At 45.6% G+C, this 18,776-nt stretch overlaps 1 protein-coding gene across 4 annotated transcripts in view; it reads right to left on the bottom strand.

The window, feature by feature from the left end:
• LOC121550002 (sickle tail protein homolog) overlaps nucleotides 1–18,776 on the bottom strand; it is a 186,129-nt gene that overhangs the window by 7,949 nt on the left and 159,404 nt on the right. For all 4 annotated transcript variants that reach the window (XM_041862049.2, XM_045210541.1, XM_045210542.1 and 1 more), the window contains 11 exons: nucleotides 13,095–13,894; nucleotides 11,151–11,255; nucleotides 10,488–10,546; nucleotides 7,813–7,973; nucleotides 7,149–7,324; nucleotides 3,673–3,809; nucleotides 3,192–3,339; nucleotides 1,808–2,288; nucleotides 1,154–1,361; nucleotides 734–1,011; nucleotides 208–363 (listed from right to left, as the gene is read on the bottom strand). In XM_041862049.2, coding sequence (XP_041717983.2) covers nucleotides 208–363; nucleotides 734–1,011; nucleotides 1,154–1,361; nucleotides 1,808–2,288; nucleotides 3,192–3,339; nucleotides 3,673–3,809; nucleotides 7,149–7,324; nucleotides 7,813–7,973; nucleotides 10,488–10,546; nucleotides 11,151–11,255; nucleotides 13,095–13,894 — 2,709 coding nt within the window. The remainder of the gene's footprint in view (nucleotides 1–207; nucleotides 364–733; nucleotides 1,012–1,153; nucleotides 1,362–1,807; nucleotides 2,289–3,191; nucleotides 3,340–3,672; nucleotides 3,810–7,148; nucleotides 7,325–7,812; nucleotides 7,974–10,487; nucleotides 10,547–11,150; nucleotides 11,256–13,094; nucleotides 13,895–18,776) is intronic.

The following is an 18,776-nucleotide window of genomic DNA, read 5'->3' as shown; positions in this document are numbered from 1 at the left end:
CCAAGTGACGGTAGCCCAACCACCAGGAAAGGAAGGGATAGAGGACCCACTCCCACAGTGAAGGAGAGATACAACCGTCATTAGTCTGGATGTGGATGTGTTTCCCGGTGGCTCTATGTGATCGATATAGTATGGTATAGTATAGTATAGTATGAAGTATGTGTGTGGTGGTAAATGTACAGCAGCTGTTGGATGTATGCGTCTCACCTGGAGCTCTGCCATGATTTTGTCTCCCTCCTCCTCCTCCTCTTCGTGGATGGCTGAGGCAGCAACGGGGGGAGGGGTGGAGGGCTTGGTCTCTGGGGGGACCTTGGTGGGTTTGCGCTGGGCAGCTGGGACTGGGACCTCAGCCTCCTCTCCCTCCTGGTTTAGATGGGAATGGAGGAGCAGGTTAATGCATTTAATATGACTCAAATACTAGCATCACTATTTTTTACCACGAGTCAGATCAACAGATCAACATGGCCATTCCAAGGTATATAAATGATATTGCCTTCAAATTGCTTGATAAACTGGCCTTAAACTTCATCCCCTCTCCCCATGTCGTTTATAGATCAGGTCTGGACCACACAAGTAGAAGCCATGTCTGTGGTTTACAACTAGCTCTGGTCCAGAACGTTACGTGTGGCTTGCTGATGCTGAAGGCTCAGTGTTAGCAAGCCGCACGTAATGCCCTGGACCAGAGCTAGTTGACCGCTGACTAGCCTATAGCTAGACTACATGGCAGACTGACCTGTTCCGAGGCAGACTCCTTCCTGCAGGTGTAGACCACCTCTCCAGACCGAGTGGTGGTCATTCCAGAGCTGGAGGTGGGAAAGATCTTTCTGGGCGGGGGAGGGGGAGGTGACTTGTTGGCCTTCTCCAAGCTGACTTTGCCCACTTTGTCTGAAGGGGTGGTGGGCTTGGTGGTGGTGGTGGTAGGCTTCTCTAGCACCGGCTTGGGGAGTTTCTCAGGACCAGCAGGCTTGGCTATGGCTGGTTTCTCTGAGCTGGGCTCAGGCTGAGCCTCTTCTGTAATAGACAAACACACACATAAGGTCAACAATAAGGGCTGAAATTATGTCCTTGCTTACAAAAAGATGTCCAAAAGTAGTTTTATATTAGTGGAATATGTTGAGTGTGTCAGGTAGCTTTATAAAAGACCCCTTCCTACCTAGGGTTGGCTCCACAGGCTTGGGGGAATCCACTTGGTCCTCCAGGGCAGCAGGGGCCACTGTAGAGGCCTCCCCCTCGCTCGACACCTCCAGACAGGGGATGCCCTTCATCATGTTGGCCTGGGCCTCATTCAGGATCCTCTCAAACTTCCTCCCATCATAGTGGCCCATGTTCTGCCTCCGCTCCTCCCACTCCTTCTCTGCCGCCTGTGGACGGTGAGAGAGAGAGAGGATTGAGAGAGAGGATTGACAGAGAGAGAGAGAGAGAGAGAGAGAGAGAGAGAGAGAGAGAGAGAGAGAGAGAGAGAGAGAGAGAGAGAGAGAGAGAGAGAGAGAGAGAGAGAGAGAGAGAGAGAGAGAGAGAGAGAGAGAGAGAGGAGAGAGAGAGAGAGAGAGAGAGAGAGAGAGAGAGAGAGAGAGAGAGAGAGAGAGAGAGAGAGAGAGAGAGAGAGAGAGAGAGAGAGAGAGAGAGAGAGAGAGAGAGAGAGAGAGAGAGAGAGAGAGAGAGAGAGAGAGAGAGAGAGAGAGAGAGAGAGCAGTGGAGGGAAGAGAAACAGACAGTGCCTTCAATAACCCTTAGGGGAAATCTGATATGAGATGTCATAGATCATAGACTGAGGACTGGAGAGCACTATGACTTCCATAGGGCTTACCTCTATAGACATGGCCCTGTTTTTGCTCTTTCTGCTCATCTCCTCGATGAAGTGGTCCCCTGTCCCATTGCTGCCGTTATTGACCGGAGCCTGGGTTGGCAGCTCTTGGTTGACAGCAGCAGTAGCAGCAGCAGGGGTCTTCTTCTGCTGGGCAGGGCTTCCCCCCTGGCTGGAGGGGTTGGAGTTGGAGGCCGAGGCAGTGCCTGTGGAGCCCTTGGCTGAGCTGGGGGAGTCCCGGCCCTGGCTGTGGGTGGGGGTTGTCGGGGAACTGGGCTGGACCAGCAGGGCTGCAGACTGCTGGGACTGCTGAATGTGGACCGGAGCGCTCTGGACATGGTGGATGACCATGAGGGAGGAGGGCATGACGACCTCGGACCTGAGGGAGGAGCTCTGGGGCTCGGGCAGGGCCGAGGGGGAGGCTGGAGGCTCCGCTGGGGGGTCGGTGGTGGCTGGGCTGCTCTCTACTGGGGTTGTAGCACATCTTTAGGGCAGAGAGGGCAGGATAAACGTAATATTAGGGTTGCAAAATTCAGGTTAATTTACCAAAATTCTCAGGATTTTGTGTCCCCTCCTAGAATATTCCAACCAGGATTTTTGAAAAATTCCAAGTGGATTTTTTCTCCAGAATTTGGGGAAAGTTTGGGAAAGTATACTGAACACAAACAGCCAAACACCAGTTAATCCAAACTGCAACAATTGGTATCCCACTAAGGTAAAACTTACCTATGATGACAAATGCCATGCTGCCATGAATGAACGCTTAAAATCTCCTAACCTCATAACACAGAACAGTACATATAGAACTTTGGAGTTTGATAGAACTATTCTACTGCCATGGCTTGTGTAGCCTGAAAATACTATAAACTTGTGTAGCCTGAAAATACAAATAAATATTTGGCCCAAATCCAACACCAAAGGGAGCGTAATCATCTCTGACGTGCGGGGAGAGAAGCGCACTGAGGGGACGAGGTAATGTAGATGAGTTTGGCCGCGTGGTGCAGTGTGGTGCGCCCTGGGTAAAAGTGATGATGACCCATCACTCCATGGCTTCCGGCCACCGAGTATTTATTTATTTTCACTTGAATTCACTTTATTTACTTTTATCTTTATTTGATTGTTCTGTTTTCATCCAAAGTCTCTGGCTACATTCAGATTCTCTACCCTTCTTTTCGAAGTGTACACTCCTCCTCATGGATTTAAAAAGAATGGACTGGTGTGAGGGATATGGTGAAGAAAACTCCCCCCAGCCATGCTTGCACCAGTACAATACTTTTAAATGCATGAGCGGGAGTGAACAAGTGCACACTTCTGGTGAAGGGTAGAGAATCGGAACGCCCCCCTACCTCCCTCCCTCCCTCCCTCCGTCCCTCCCTGGTTCCTGTACCTCCTCAGGCCGCTGAGTGTCTCTGTGAGGCTTTTGACTCTCTTCAGCATGCTGTCCAGTTTGTGGGGCTCCTCCTTGAGGAACTTAACCGCCTCCACCTCCACCCTCAGCACTGAACGCATCCTGGTCTGCAGTGCCGGGAACTCCCCTGAGAAAACATGTTAAAAAATATATACTTGAAAAATCATTTAAAAACATTATCCACCACCCTTCATTGGAGGGCAACTTTATTAATCTGCTGCATTAGCAGAACACAACTGCTATTCAACATAATTTTTTAAGCATATTTTTTCAGGGGACATAAAACCTTTTTCTAGTTGTAGCATTGTTATTCAGTTAAAAATTATATTATCTTACTTATTACTTTACCTGTAACTGAAAACCATAGCACATGGAAACCTATGGAATCCATGTCAATGCACATAATCTAATATATTGTATGTGTATTTTTAAAGTAGGCTACACTGTACTGCAGTATTACCTTTGAGTCCTGCCAGAGATTCTCCCACTCTCCTGAGGCTAACAGCCCCCTCCTCCACATGCTTCAGTGTCACAGCTCTGTGAGCCCCCGCTGAGCTGGTCTCCCTCTTCAGAGTGTCCACATAATGCTCCAGTTCCCTACACACACACAGAGAGAGAGAGAGAGAGAGAGAGAGAGAGAGAGAGAGAGAGAGAGAGAGAGAGAGAGAGAGAGAGAGAGAGAGAGAGAGAGAGAGAGAGAGAGAGAGAGAGAGAGAGAGAGAGAGAGAGAGAGAGAGAGAGAGAGAGAGAGAGAGAGAGAGAGAGAGGACATTCAAAACACCACTCCTAATTGGTATATCACTCCTCACCTCTCCACTATGCTAGCTGATGTGTGGTGAGGTTTGTGGCACAACTGGTTGCAGTGCATCACCCAAGTGGGTGCCACACATTGGTAGTCTCCCGAGTGGCGCAGTGGTCTAAGGCACTGCATCGCAGTGCTAGCTGTGCCACTAGAGATCCTGGTTTGAATCCAGGCTCTGCTGTAGCTGGCCGCAACCGGGAGACCAATGGGGCGGCGCACAATTGGCCCAGCGTTGTCCAGGGTAGGGGAGGGAATGGCCAGCAGGGAGGTAGCTTAGTTGGTAGAGCATGGTGTTTGCAACGCCAGGGTTGTGGGTTCGATTCCCACGGGGGGCCAGTATGAAAATAAAAAAGAATAATGTATGCACTAACTGTAAGTCGCTCTGGATAAGAGCGTCTGCTAAATGACGTAAATGTAAATGGATGAGCCGAGTTTCCCTCTTACTATGTAAGCGCTTTGAGCATCTGGAAAAGCCAGATCAATCATTATCCTAATTTCATCTCCACAGCTACCAAATGAAATATGATGGCACCATCAAATACCTGACACACTGGTGATGCTAACAGATCACTATAATAGACTTGAGATTGTGTGCTTGAAGTGTCACCTGAAACATTGACTACACACCAACACTAGAGGGCAGACTATACTCATTTAACCTTATTGGCACACAGCAAGCTCTAGCCTGAGCTAACTGAATGACAACTGAAAGGTGACAGGGCATGAATCTAAAAAACAGATCAAATCAAACAATGTTCATATTCTAAAAACCATCTGGGCTGTAGGGTAGTCGGCCCTTCAACCTTAATGACCAAAGTTGCCTTTCTCAGTCAGACCACACTGCACTTCCTCTATGTGAGTCCGCTCCGACTGGATTGGGTTACTTCCCAAAACCTCAACTGTGTACACATGGAATCTGGGCTTATTTGTGTGACCACTTCCTTACATAGGATCCCTATAGTTTTGATAACACTGTACTCTGTTTTCTGAGCAGTCAACTCCAAGGGGAAATGTGCTGGGTAGATGATAGCATTTTGTGCCGTTCTGAACTTCATGAGGACAAAACATTTAGATTCTTTGGGACTAGATTCCCTTGAGAAGAGTACGTTTTTTTGTACAGCTGCTCTCAAAAGGGAGTTCCTCTTATGTGAAGGCCTCTTGATGATGACTATGTGAAAATTCAACAGAAGAGCCGGCGGGTAAAAAGCATCTCTTTCTTCTTAAAAGAACTATACAGGACTTTAGAAAGTAATGTCTATAATGTGAGTCTATGAAATGTTGCTGCATTAAAATCCACTTCTAAAGATGGCTAGACAAACATGCAAGATATCCCAGGGATCATCTATTTGAGGAGGCTTAATGGGCACTCAACTCTCTCTCATCTTTCTCTATTGCTCAAGGGTAGTAGGATCACTGGCTGAGTGCTGACAGCTGGTTCAGATCTAGGCTCCTTGGCAGGCTCATGATGACTGGTGATCAGAACTGACTGGAAATAAATAGGAATGACCAGGGACGGACTGGGACCAGAAATACCCCCCCTCACACACACACACACACACACACAATGGGCCACCCAAACAGGACAATTTCCCCCCTTGAGGCCCCCTTTATTAGCCAAATAATGATCATTCTATACAAAATCCCCACTTGAGACCGGCCCAGTGGGCTAAAAATGGACCAGCACATCTGGCTTTTGCCCGAACCGCCCTATGGCGTAGACCTTTGGATTTAAAGGGCCTTGCTACAGTAGTGCTAACAATGATAAACAGTCCTATTTGAACCTTGGTCGTTTGTCGCCTCATTTCTTCCCAAAGTCCCAGACTCACACTCTCCTAGGTCATGTTAAATTGGGTTTTCTCTCCGGAGAAGAAGGCTGTGATTTTTCACGCCACACCCCCCCCTCAGCCAAACAGAGCTCATTACCCAGCCTTATTTAAAACACTACTGCAGGCCTTTGCTGAGTAAGACCTGGCAAAGCACCAAGGAAAACACTGAGCTGAATCCAGCGCCCAACGCCCTGCGCATGTCTGATTCCCCAGAAGACCAATGTTCAGGCAATGCTCCTATTGTGATGTATATCAGGGTATATGTTTACCACTGTCTACCCAGGCAGCATTGTCCTTGCCTGTTAAACATCAACATTAAAAAGGATTAAATGAATGTTCCCAATTGGCAAGCCGTGATGAGTGAATTAAATTAAGAGTATGCTGTGAATAATTGCCTGCCTAGGCTGTCTGGTCTTATTGTTCAGTGACTGCTGGGCTCCAATGAGAGACAGACATGGCATGCCTATTCAAACCTGTTGGCAATTTGGAGGGTGTGTACTTGCAGTTGCCAATAACACCTGGGTCATATTCACTACACTGTAAAACCCGTAACTTGTTTTTACGGTAACTTACTGGCAACTAGTTACCTGTAAGTTACTGTAAAAAAAACAAAAAAAACAGTATGTTACTGTAAATTTCAAAGAAACTTTGCTTTAACATTACATTACTGTAAAGAATAGTCCAAATCTCAAGTAAGGTTGACTCCTAAGTAATCAGAATACAGCAGCATACTGTCCCTTACATCAATAATCCCTTAGTCCAGCTCTAAAAATACAGTCACTTTTGTATATTTACCCGATTTTCACTGCAACCAGTACCCGGGACAATTTTTAAAGTGTAATGAAAAAACCCTCTGATTGGAACAGTGTAATGAAGAACCATACAAATGGTTATACAAAGGGTTATTCAAATAACCGATATAAAAAGGTTCTCCACATCCAAAAAAAGGGTTCCCCTACAGCAGTGGTTCTCATCCTGATCCTGGGGACCCAAAGTGGTGCACATTTTAGTTTTTGCCTTAGCACTACACACCTGATTCAAATCATCAAAGCTTGATGATGAGTTGATACTTTGAATTAGCTGTAAAGTGCTTGGGCAAAACACAAATTCAAACCCCTTTGCGTTCTACAGCGACAACATGAAATGTTTTGTACTAACAAGCACTTTTTTTTGTTGAGTATACAATCTGCACTACTTAATATAACCCAGGACAAATTCTAAAGCCGTCATGTGGTAGTCAGGAAATGGGGTTCTAGTGGATGGAATGGTTGTTGTGTTGTTGTTGTAGCCCCTCCCTCTCCCTCTTACCCTAGCTGGTTGAACACCCTCTCCTCCAGGCCCAGGTACTTGTGTCTGTCCTCCTCCACCAGGGTTCTCTGTCTCTGAATCGGGTCTTCCAGACGTTTCATGGCCTCCACCAGCTTTACGCTGATCTCCTGCTCAGCCCGCTTCAGCTGCACACGTAGAGCCTCTTGGTTCTGGAGCTAGGTAACACACACACACACACACACACACACACACACACACACACACACACATGAATATACACACACATGCATGAACACGTACACACACACACACACACACACACACACACACACACAAGCATGAATATCTCAAGGAGCGAACACCATTCTTTGATTGTATCTGGTGGCATAATTCCCTTCCATTGATTAATGAGAAAGAAAGAGTTCTGTTTCTTAACCAATCCAGATAGAGGGGGTGGAACGGTAGCTGATAGAAAGTAGTTGAATGGCTGAAAAGCAATGATTTACAGCTGATATCAAATTGATAGCCAATAACAGTAGATAGGGGCTCCGGAGTGAAGTTTCCCCAAGGTACAGATCTAGGATCAGCTTCCCCTATCCCAATCCTAACCTTTTCCATTAGTGGGGAAAATGCAAAACGGACCCAAGATCAGCATCTAGGAAAAACTTAATCCCACTCCTAGATAGAGCATCAGGGGTGTTACCTGCAGCTGTCTCATCTGATGGAGCTGCAGCCGAAGGTCCGAGACATTCTTCTTGAACTGGAACAGGTTGGCCTGAAAGGGGGCAGAGCCTGGTAGTGCAGGGGTGGAGCCAATCTCAGAGGGGGGCGCGGCACTTTTGGGTGCTAGGATAGGGGAACCTCCTGAATGAAATCAAATCAAATAACCACATTTAAAACCCCTACAAGCTAGTCAGTTCTACAACGGTGAAAACAAAACTCCAAAGAAAACAGAGTTGGATAGACAGCTCACTTTCCATAAAGATGAGCCCTCTATCCAGCTTTATGAAAACTGATTTAGAACAATGGAATCAAAACAATAACCGGTATGTGAAAATGCATCTAAATCCATATCATTGAATTATTCATAATGTAGGCTATGCTGTATGCATCTACAAGTACATAAATCTCTTCCACAATGTGACGGAAACTTGAGCAACACTGCAGATTTTGGAGGAAGCAGGCAATATACTACTCCCTCATTAACTGCAAAGGAAATACCACACAGTCAAAAGTGCACAGGCACGTAAAAAGTTAACATGTCATTGCTCTCCTCCTCTGCAATTGAATGGAGGGAGTCATGGAGTAATGTTTTCTCTCCTTTTCACCTTCTGCCTTATGTAACTATGTCCTACAAACCACCCTATTCCCTATGTAGTGCACTACTTTTGACCAGGGCCCATAGGGAAGCAGGTAATACATAGGGGCCCTGGTCAAAGGTAGTGCACTATATAGGGAATAGGGTGTCATTTGAAATGTAGCCTCTGTGATTCATTGGCCTGGCTAGAGCTCGCCTCACACGTCTCCGAACACATTCCCGACGCCCGCGTTGGTTCCTGATTTAATATTTAGAATGTTTAGTAATAAGGGCCTGTGGTGTCTGCCCACAGAAGCACACGGCCGACCGCCAACCTCACCATGTCTGCATCCCAAATGGCAGCCTATTCCCTATGTAGTGCATTTCTTTTGACCAGGAACTATTGGGCTCTGGTAAAAAAAAGAGTGCATTGTATTGGGAATAGAGAGTCATTTGGGACACAGACCATTTCAATCACTGTGAGGAATGGGAGACAGGAGACGGATTCGACCGCCGTCGAAAACAACCGCCAGACGTCATGTCCTCTGACCTTGGAGACTGTCAGACTGACAAGAGAATGACTTTTTACATGCTATGCCCTCTGCAGCCTGCATTGACAGTAACTCAAGTTGAATTAAATTAAGCTGTTCCTCACATTCAAAGTGTAGTAGTATGACCTTTGAACACTGACAGATCAGATGTCGAAGATGTGGGAGTGGCACTTTAAGTTCCATTGCTGCGTTGTAAGCCACTAAAGTCCCTTAGCGAAAGTGAAAAAGTCCCTGTCCAGTGTCAGATCAATGAAAAGAGTGGAATGTTCTGAGTGAATGAGAGAGCGAGAGAGAGCGAGAGAGCGAGAGAGCGAGAGAGAGAGAGAGAGAGAGAGAGAGAGAGAGCACTCTAAGCTCCCTCCAAACAGAGTTGATCTGCATCCCAAATGTTACCCTATTCCCTATATAGTGCAGTACTTCTGACATGGCCCATCAAAAGTAGTGCACTATAAAGGGAATAGGGTGCCATTTGGGATACAACCATAGTACAGCCCTGCTGTGGGGCTAAAGAACACACTGCTATTGTCACTGTGTAATCCCCCTCCAACATTCACCACAGTCCTCTCAAAGTGGATGACAGCGGCATAGACCTGAAGTGCAGGTTCGGAAGAGAGCAGTTCCTGTGTTTCACTGTCTGCGTACCAAATGGCACCGTATCCCCTTTATAGTGCACTACTTTTGACCAGGCCTCTGGTCAAAAGTAGGGCACTATATAGGGAATAGGGTGCCATTTAGAATGCATGCACTGTTTGGAGACAGAGCATGTTTTTGTGATGGAGATTATGAAGTAACAACAGGGCCGTCTTTGAAGAATCAAGAGAAATATGTAAATTCTTCATGTATTTGAAGCGGGGGAACGATAAACGAAGGGAAATCCTGTGAGACATGAACAGTCTTTTTGATGTTGTAGAGATTTAAATTCACTCACACACAACGTGACAGCAGATTGTATCAGCGTGGAGTAAGAAGAAAAAGAAGAAGAAGTGTATCGCTAAGATGTGAGGAACTGCTTCAGCAGCCGACACATAAATACCGCTCTGTTTTCGTTCCGCCGCACTCGAGATTGCATTTCTTTTATCGAACCCACATCTGCTGACCGTTAGCTAGACGAGATTGAATCATCTTGGCGGGGATCAAGAAATAATACATCTCTCTTGTTTTTCAGCAGCACATATTAGGTTTGTTGCTTTTGTATGAGAAGAGAGGATTTGAGGGGAATATGAGTTGGCGCAGAATAAAGTAGCTTGACTGACTAACTGACACACATTAACATGAGAGACTTGTCTGTGGAATGCATCATGGGGGAAACATGGATATGCAACAGAAAACTGTATCGTGAAGTAGATCATGGGTACATCCCAAATGGCACCCTATTCCCTATATAGTGCACCATTTTTTACCAGGCCCCATAGGGAAAACCACGGGGGGGGGGGCTCTAGTCAAAAGTAGTGCACTATTTAGGGAATAGGGCACCACATAGGGATGCAGATCATGATGTGATACATGCAGAAGGGTAATAGTGGTCCTGACCTGAACTGTGTGCACTATGAACCGGAGACGCTTGTCTTGATGTCTTCATGGGTCGTTCGCTACACACACACACACACACACACACACAGACACACAGACAGGAAAGGAGAGAAAGAGACATGAACTCTGTTGAATTACGGTATAAGAGACTGAATACAAAACCTTGGGCACTGTCCTTGAGTTAGGGTTCATACATATTAGTAAAAGCATTATAGACGTACAGACAGCCATACAGTATGGTTGGACAGACTGACATAGACGGACAGGTTAACATGATGGCTGTTAGGAGCAGTCTGTTCCCATAGTAAGTCATTCCCATTTTCATTCCAGTCATCGTGCTTTCATTGATATTGTTAATTGTAAACTCAAGCAAACACAGTTAGCACAAGATCTCCACAGAGTAGGTTGAAATGCAAAGGTAAACTTCAGCCAGATCAACCAATAGAGGCAGCCATTTTGGAGAATAAATTGAGATAATATCAGACCCCTTGTCCACCCTATTTCCCCCTGACAATGTTCCGTTTACCTAAGCTGGATCAGATGGCTAAAAGTGAGAGCTAGTTTATCTGCTATTGTCTTTTTCCACTTTGGCTGGGGCAGCCTGGGCTTATCTCGGAGAACTCAATGTCCCAAGCTGCCTCACTTCTTCATCTTCTCGCTTACCTGAGAGCCTCGTTGGTGCCACTAGTGTTTGGGGACTTTAAAAGTGCATGCTGAACAAGACCAGTCAAGCTGGCAATCTGTTGCTCCATAGCCTTCATTCGCTCTCTGCAGGAAACATCAGAAAATCAAGCTTTTAAAAATGGGGCATACTAGGAGGTGGCATTATGACATTTAAGTTAGAAGTACTTTTTAAGTTAGGAGTTACTTCCTAAATACTACCTGCATTGTTTCCATGCTAGATTTTGTTGCTTAGAGATCAAATTAGCGATATAAAATAAAAAACATAAGGAGTAAGTCATGTACTGGATATTGAGAATAGAAGTATAATTTATTTTCTATCTTAGAACATTTTATGAATACTTTTATAAATACTTAATTGATTTGTCAAATAGATGGGTTTCTGCTATATAAACAACAGTTAAATACACATTTAAAGCAATATCTGGCCAATATCAATTCTCATATTACTCTGGCCGGACCGGCAATGTGAAGAAAACCAAGCACAGGGGGTGAATAGGGATCCTTAGGCTTGGTGATTGCTTGGTGACCAGTGAGGCTCAGACATAGAGGAGCACTGTCTTTTCACATGTCATCACATATCTAATGGCTTGTGAGGGGAGGGGAAGGGAGCTGGATGGAGCTAGATGAGGACAAGAGAAATGACTGTGATCCAGATCGTGCTGTATACTGCGCCCAGACATTGTACTGTAGAGAAACAGACACTTAGCTATGTCTCCCAGGGCACTGAAATGCAAAGCCTAAGATATAAAAGTTTCTTGTACCTATATAGCCATTATAGAGCACCGTGCCTATACGGAATGGTCTGTAAGTACAACTCATGCTTGAAGGCCACTCCGTAGTTATAGAGTATAAAGTAAGTGAACGAAACTACCCTGTTTTGGGGTTACGTGCCTTGCTCAAGTGAACATTGACAGATTTTTCACCTAGTCAGCTTGGGGATTCAAACCAGTGACCTTTTGGTTACTGGCCCAACGCTCTTAACCACAAGGCTAGCTGCCTATGCGGGCCCTGGTCAAAAGTAGTGCACTATAAACGGAATAGGGTACCATTTGGGACACAGCCATGGTGTTTGTGCCATGCAGGTGGTCCTAATGATCTGTTCCCCCTGAATCGGCTCTCAGAAAGCCCAGGTCTTATCCAACCAACCTGGTCAATATTTGCTTTGGTTTTCCTGAGCAGTACACACATAGCCCCCTCACCCCCATAGCCATCCAGTCTAATGCATTCCAATCAAAACACATATGACTGTATGGCTGGAGTATGTCCCTCATGCCCTCTCCTGTGTTTGTGTGTTCTGTCCTTCAGTGAAACAGAACAAGCCAAGTTGAAATAGCCGCAGAAATGACTGCCGGAGTGCAGGGCTAATAGTCGATCTACACGGGCATGCAGACAGAGAGTTATTGATATACAGTCTGAATAGGAGGCTTGAAGTGCTATTCCATTACTGCAGTGGCTTGGTTTACAGTGTCAACTATGTAGCACTGAGTAAACCAACTCTCTTCAACTCCTCACTCCAAGGTTTTAGGATTAGGAATAAGCTATTCATATAAATAGAGCTGGTCACACACACAACCCTAATTGATCTAGATAAAAGACAATAAGAATATTCATAACCATAATAGTGTTATAGCCCACTGTGCTAAATGTGATGACCTTGACAGGGCGGACCAGACACGCAGTGTGTGTGTGTGTGTGTGTGTGTGTGTGTGTGTGTGTGTGTGTGTGACAGGGGAGACGTCTCTGCCCTGCAGTGGTGATGAGGAGAAACAGTCTGAGCTAAGATTAAAACAGAGCAGCCCACGGTTACTGTTAGGGTGGTGCAAGGATGCAGTGTTAGTTCATCTATGCCCTCATGCAGTATCATACCCTTTCACTGAGCCCCCACCCCACCAGTCCCACCTCAGGTCCCCCGGGTTGGCTTACCGTGTCTGGGGATCGTTGGCTGGCGGGATAGGGCCATGACCCTGGATGTCCGGGACAACTGGAGACGCCACGTTGCTTCTGCTTTTCACCACTTCATCCTTCCTGAAGGAATGGCGAACGGGCGAGGAGCACTCCAGGGGAATGCCGCTGGGAGGGGGCGGCGCCCCGTGGATGTCAATCATCCTCACCTCTGCCATCCTGTGGGGTGAGGGGGGTGGGGTCTTGGAGCCCAGCGTAGGCAGCTGGCTGTCTCCGTACTTCCTGGACTTCTGGCGGTAGAGTGAAGGCTGCTCCATGGCCTCGGTGGGGCTGTGCCCGCTGTAGGCACTCGTGGAGCGGATGGAGGCGCGGTGGTATCCGGCCAGGCTGCCGTGGTCCACCATGTCCCCAGGAGGAGGGTGCCCTCCATGGGCAGGACCGTGGCCCATCCTACCCTCGTTGAGGAGCAAGTATGGGTCAGTGTACAGCCCCTCTCCGCCCCTCACCAGGCTGGGACTCATAGCACCCAGGTCCTCGTCGGGCTTGACGTCCCGCCTCTCCAGGATGGCGCTGGGGCAGGGGGACACGGATCGCGCAGGAGGGGTGGCGTTGGCGATGCGCTCCCGGGGCATGGTGGCATTGCCGGGCATGGATCCCAGGCGCGGGCCGTAGGGGATCCGTGAGGGTGAGGGGGGCATGGAGTGGGCCGTGGGTGGGGACAGGGAGCCCTGCATGGGGTGGTGTGGAGGGGGGCCCATGGAGAGCTGTCGCATTGGGGGGTGCTGGCCATCTCTGCTGGCGTACATCACCTCTCTGTGCATCTGGAGGAAGAGTGAAACAAAAAACACCAAATCATGTTATTACTACGTTACACTTACGTTAGTTGACCATGTTTACCAAACATAGTCGAGTGTCACAGCCCTCAGGCAGTCAGCCATGACACCTCCCTCTGCGCGTCTAGGAGCTAGAGCTCTGGTTTGTTGTATACCCTGCATCTCTGGAGAGAGGTCACCCCCAAACACACCATGGCTGCATCCCAAATGGCAATCTATTCCCTATGTAGTTCACTAGGGCTCTGGTCAAAAGTAGTGGAATAAATAGAGAATAGGTTGCCATTTGGGATGCAAACCATTACGCTCTAACCCAGCCAGGACGGTTGGTTTTCAACCACGTTTAGAGAAAAATAATGTCACATTAGCACATTCTCAGAGTGAGAAATCAGTTGACCTTAAGTTCTGTTAAGGCCACAGGGATTTTTTCCCCCCTATCAATATTTTACTAACATTTCACAGCCTATACCCTCAGGCTTCTAAAATAAGATTTGACATGAAAACCAGTTTTTTGGATACGATTTTTTGATATTTAAAAAAATCCCTTGAATAAGCAGGATATTCGCATTAACTTTAAAGCTAGGTGCTTACCTTGAGGGTTTATTTTAAGGTTCATGCAAGCTTGTGAGCTCAATTGCCACAGGTTGCTGATAACAGTGTGCCTTTTTAAAACAGCCAACGTAAAAAACACTGAGAGAGAAGGATTTCAACTTTGTGCCTATAGGCAGGAAAGAAGTAGCTGGTGAATTAGCAACAGGTGCCGTCGTCGTCTGGCACAACCTTTTTAAACAGGCAGCTGGGACTGCATTGAACCACCCATGAAGGACCCCAGAGTACCTGTGGACTGAAACTATGAAATTCACTTCATTCAACTACAGCTGGGTTAAAGGAGAGGCATGACTGGAGCAGATATATGGATTTAAAAGTCAAACGTGGAGGGCAGAGAGTATGCAGAGATATTTATACGCAGGAATGCATGGTTAACTCACTGCCAGGTTGTGAGAGTGAGTTCATTTCTTCCGGATGCACTACTACTGCTGTGGTTCAGTGGTTTTTGTGGCCAGCCACCTGCTTTGGTGGAAGCTAACGTCAATGTAATTATCTAATCTGACTCAACAAAATGCTTCTTCATAATTTACGTGACTCCTTAATCTGCTACAGTAGCCTGGGGTTACTGTAGCTTGAAAGCAGTCTCCCACTGTACTGTACATACTATTTGTCAGCGGCGCAACTTTCACTGGGGACGGGGGGGGGGACCTGTCCCCCCACATTCTGAAATTGCATTTTTGTCCCCCCCAGTTTTATCATTGGAATGTGATACAAAACGAGGCAACGGTGTGCTTTAGGACCATGCAGACGCCTACGAGCGGTCGGGTAGGCTGTTTGGACTGTATGTCCCCCCCACTTCTAAAACCAAAGTTGCGCCCCCGCTATTTGTATACAAGCATCCAAGTGTTCACAACTACCTGTTGAGTGTGTCAATACTGGCAATCCCAATATTATGCTCTCAGAAGTCATGTTTTTTTACACATGGCCGAAATGGTGGCTATTGGAGCTGTTTTGTATACAGTGCTTTCTTCGACTTGGCTACTATTGTGATCTCTGTCGACGTGTTTTGTTGTTCGTACTTGAATAATTCACTTTCATCCCCCTGTTCTCGTTGATTAAATATGAATCCTACCATTTAGATGATTTGATATGGTGACTGTTTGATTCCCCAGTTATGACTACAAAGAAGTCTCTGAAGTCAGACAGTTCAAATTTGCCCCTGCCAAGGTGGTAGTCATTGTATAAGAGAGAGATATTGCCCATAAACCGTCATCATAACAATGAAAATCCCTATTAGCTCATCCAAGGACTGCAGTGGAGACCAATACAGATACAATAAGTCTCACTACTTCTCAATCAGAACTCCTGATTCATGTGGGTGTGTATCTGGCCTGGTGCAGGACTCTAATAGCCTGATGTAGTACTCATATGAAACTGGATTGAGCAGACTTTATGAGACCCTCCTAGACATACTGTCCTTCTAATGAGAACCTTAAGGAGGCAGTGGAAAGAGAGAGGTCTCTGAGCCAAAAGTCCACATGAGCCAAACTCAAACCAAATGTTCCCCATTTCACTGCATGTTCTCCTCACATCTTCAGATGTATTTATTTATTTATTAAAAGGCAATGTTTTATATGTCTGCGGACAAACCTGGACCTCCTGCCTTATAACGTCATGATATTGAAAATGCAATGTGGTCTTTCAAGAGGATGAAAGGAATGCATTGATCAGGTACACCATCTGTTTATGATTCACAAACAGCATAGAACAGCTGTGCTTGACTTCATACAACTACTTGGTGCTTTTCCTTTGTCAGGATGTGTATGCAGTACTATTTCCACCTTGCAATTATCCTATCAAACCAAAACAGTTTTAACATTGAGCATTCCATAAGAGACGTGTGAAAATATTTGACTTCGACAGTGAGTGTTTGAACTCAGTCGCTTGTGCTTTCCAATTTTCTCTATTACATGTTGTTCAATAGCCTTTGAATAGAAGATTCATATTTATAGAAAGTGTGTTTTCACTTATCAACCAATGAGTGAGTTTGTCTTTGTTGGCTGTGGATCCAGCCCAGTCTGAGTTTTTGTTCAGCGATACAGGCTTTTCACCTCTCACACACATCAGCTGTCACACCCTCCCCATTGCTGTTCACTTTTAGAAAGAACCATTCAGCAAACACTTAATCATTTCTGAAAGATAAAAACATGATGGTATTTTATACAGTATATATTACTTAATGCATGCTCATTGACACTCTTTAGAATACCCCCTTCTAGATTTAGATTTGTTTTTTTCACAAGGCCTTCTTTTGAGGGGCCTAGTTTTACTCTAATACAATGGCCTGCAAGTCAAATTATGCTGGTTTGCAAAGTGATGTGTAATTCCTAATGGAATCCAGCCAGAGTGGGGATATTCAACATTTGGAATTTTTATTCACACGCAACCTGCATTCAGAATGACTGCCAGGGTTGGGAACACTAAGATATGAGACTACATTAAACATCTAAACTGGAACAACCATTTCAGTAACGGGTGCAATAAGTCCAAGTAACAGCAATAGTTTAGAAAAATGTATATTATTTATATTTGAGAAGCATAAGATTAATTAATGAATCAATGTACATGCAAAAACATAGATATTGAAACAAACAATTCTAAAAATCAACCTCCAATAGAGCCTGCTGGGAAATATGATAATGATGGGCGTGGTTTTGTTTCAACTCTGGTTATTAACACCAACACTGGGGTTCTTTTACACCATTGAGTGTTAATTTAACTCTTTACTGAGCAATCGGGGGAGAAGGGCCTTGGTCAGGGAGGTGACCAAGAACCCGATGGTCACTCTGACAGAGCTCTAGAGTTCCTCTGTGGAGATTGGAGAACCTTCCAGAAGGACAAACATCTCTGCAGCACTCCACCAATCAGGCCTTTATGGTAGAGTGGCCAGATGGAAGCCACTCCTCAGTCACAGGCACATGACAGCCCGCTTGGAGTTTGCCAAAAGGCACCTAAAGGACTCTCAGACCATGAGAAAGAAGATTCTCTGGTCTGATGAAACCAAGATTGAACTATTTCGCCTGAATGCCAAGCGTCACGTCTGGAGGAAACCTGGCACCATCCCTACGGTGAAGCATGGTGGTGGAAGCATCATGCTGTGGGGATGTTTTTCAGCGGCAGGGACTGGGAGACTAGTCAGGATCGAGGCAAAGATGAACGGAGCAAAGTACAGAGAGATCCTTGATGAAAACCTGCTCCAGAACGCTCAAGACCTCAGACTGGGGTGAAGGTTCACCTTCCAACAGGACAACGACTCTAAGCACACAGCCAAGACAACGCAGGGATGACTTCAGGACAAGTCTCTGAATGTCCTTGAGTGGCCCAGCCAGAGCCCAGACTTGAACCAGATCGAACATCTCTGGAGAGACCTGAAAATAGCTGTGCAGCGACGCTCCCCATCCAACCTGACAGAGCTTGAGAGGATCTGCAGAGAGGAATGGGAGAAAGTCCCCAAATACAGGTGTGCCAAGCTTGTAGCGTCAAGCTTCTACCCAAGAAGACTTGATGCTGTAATCGCTGCCAAAGGTGCTTTAACAAAGTACTAAGCAAAGGGTCTGAATACTTATGTCAATGTGATATTTTTGTTTTTTAGCAAATTAGCAAAATTATCTAAAAAACTGTTTTTGCTTTTTTATTATGGGGTATTGTGTGTAGATTGATGAGGGGAAAAAACAATTTTAGAATAAGGCTGTAACATAACAAAATGTGGAAAAAGTCAAGGTGTCTGAATACTTTCCTGTATATTAAGTAATTTTAATTTTAATTATTTTAATTTTTTATCCAACCACAGCAGCCTGCTCTCAATGTTCAAAAATAATTTAGCCACAGATGATCAATTGTTTTAAAAAAATAACTGTGGATTAAGTTTTATCACAAGCACATACAGGTATCAGGTATATGCCAAAATAACACCAACATAAAGTGTCTTAATAGGGCATTGGGCCACCACGAGGTACCAGAACAGCTTCAATGCTCATTGGCATAGATTCTACAAGTGGACTTAAACCATGCCAGGAAAATGCACACCACACCATAACATATACAGTTGAAGTCGGAAGTTTACATACACCTTAGCCAAATACATTTAAACTTTTTCACAATTCCTGACATTTAATCCTAGTAAAAATACCCTGTCTTAGGTCAGTTAGGATCACCACTTTATTTTAAGAATGTGAAATGTCAGAATAATAGTGGAGATAATTATTTATTTCAGCTTTTATTTCTTTCATCACATTCCCAGTGGGTCAGAAGTGTACATACACTC

The sequence above is a fragment of the Coregonus clupeaformis genome, chromosome 34 (genome assembly GCF_020615455.1).
Source record: "Coregonus clupeaformis isolate EN_2021a chromosome 34, ASM2061545v1, whole genome shotgun sequence".
Classification (NCBI taxonomy): Eukaryota; Metazoa; Chordata; class Actinopteri; order Salmoniformes; family Salmonidae; genus Coregonus; species Coregonus clupeaformis.
This window is presented reverse-complemented; position numbering and strand designations above follow the sequence as displayed.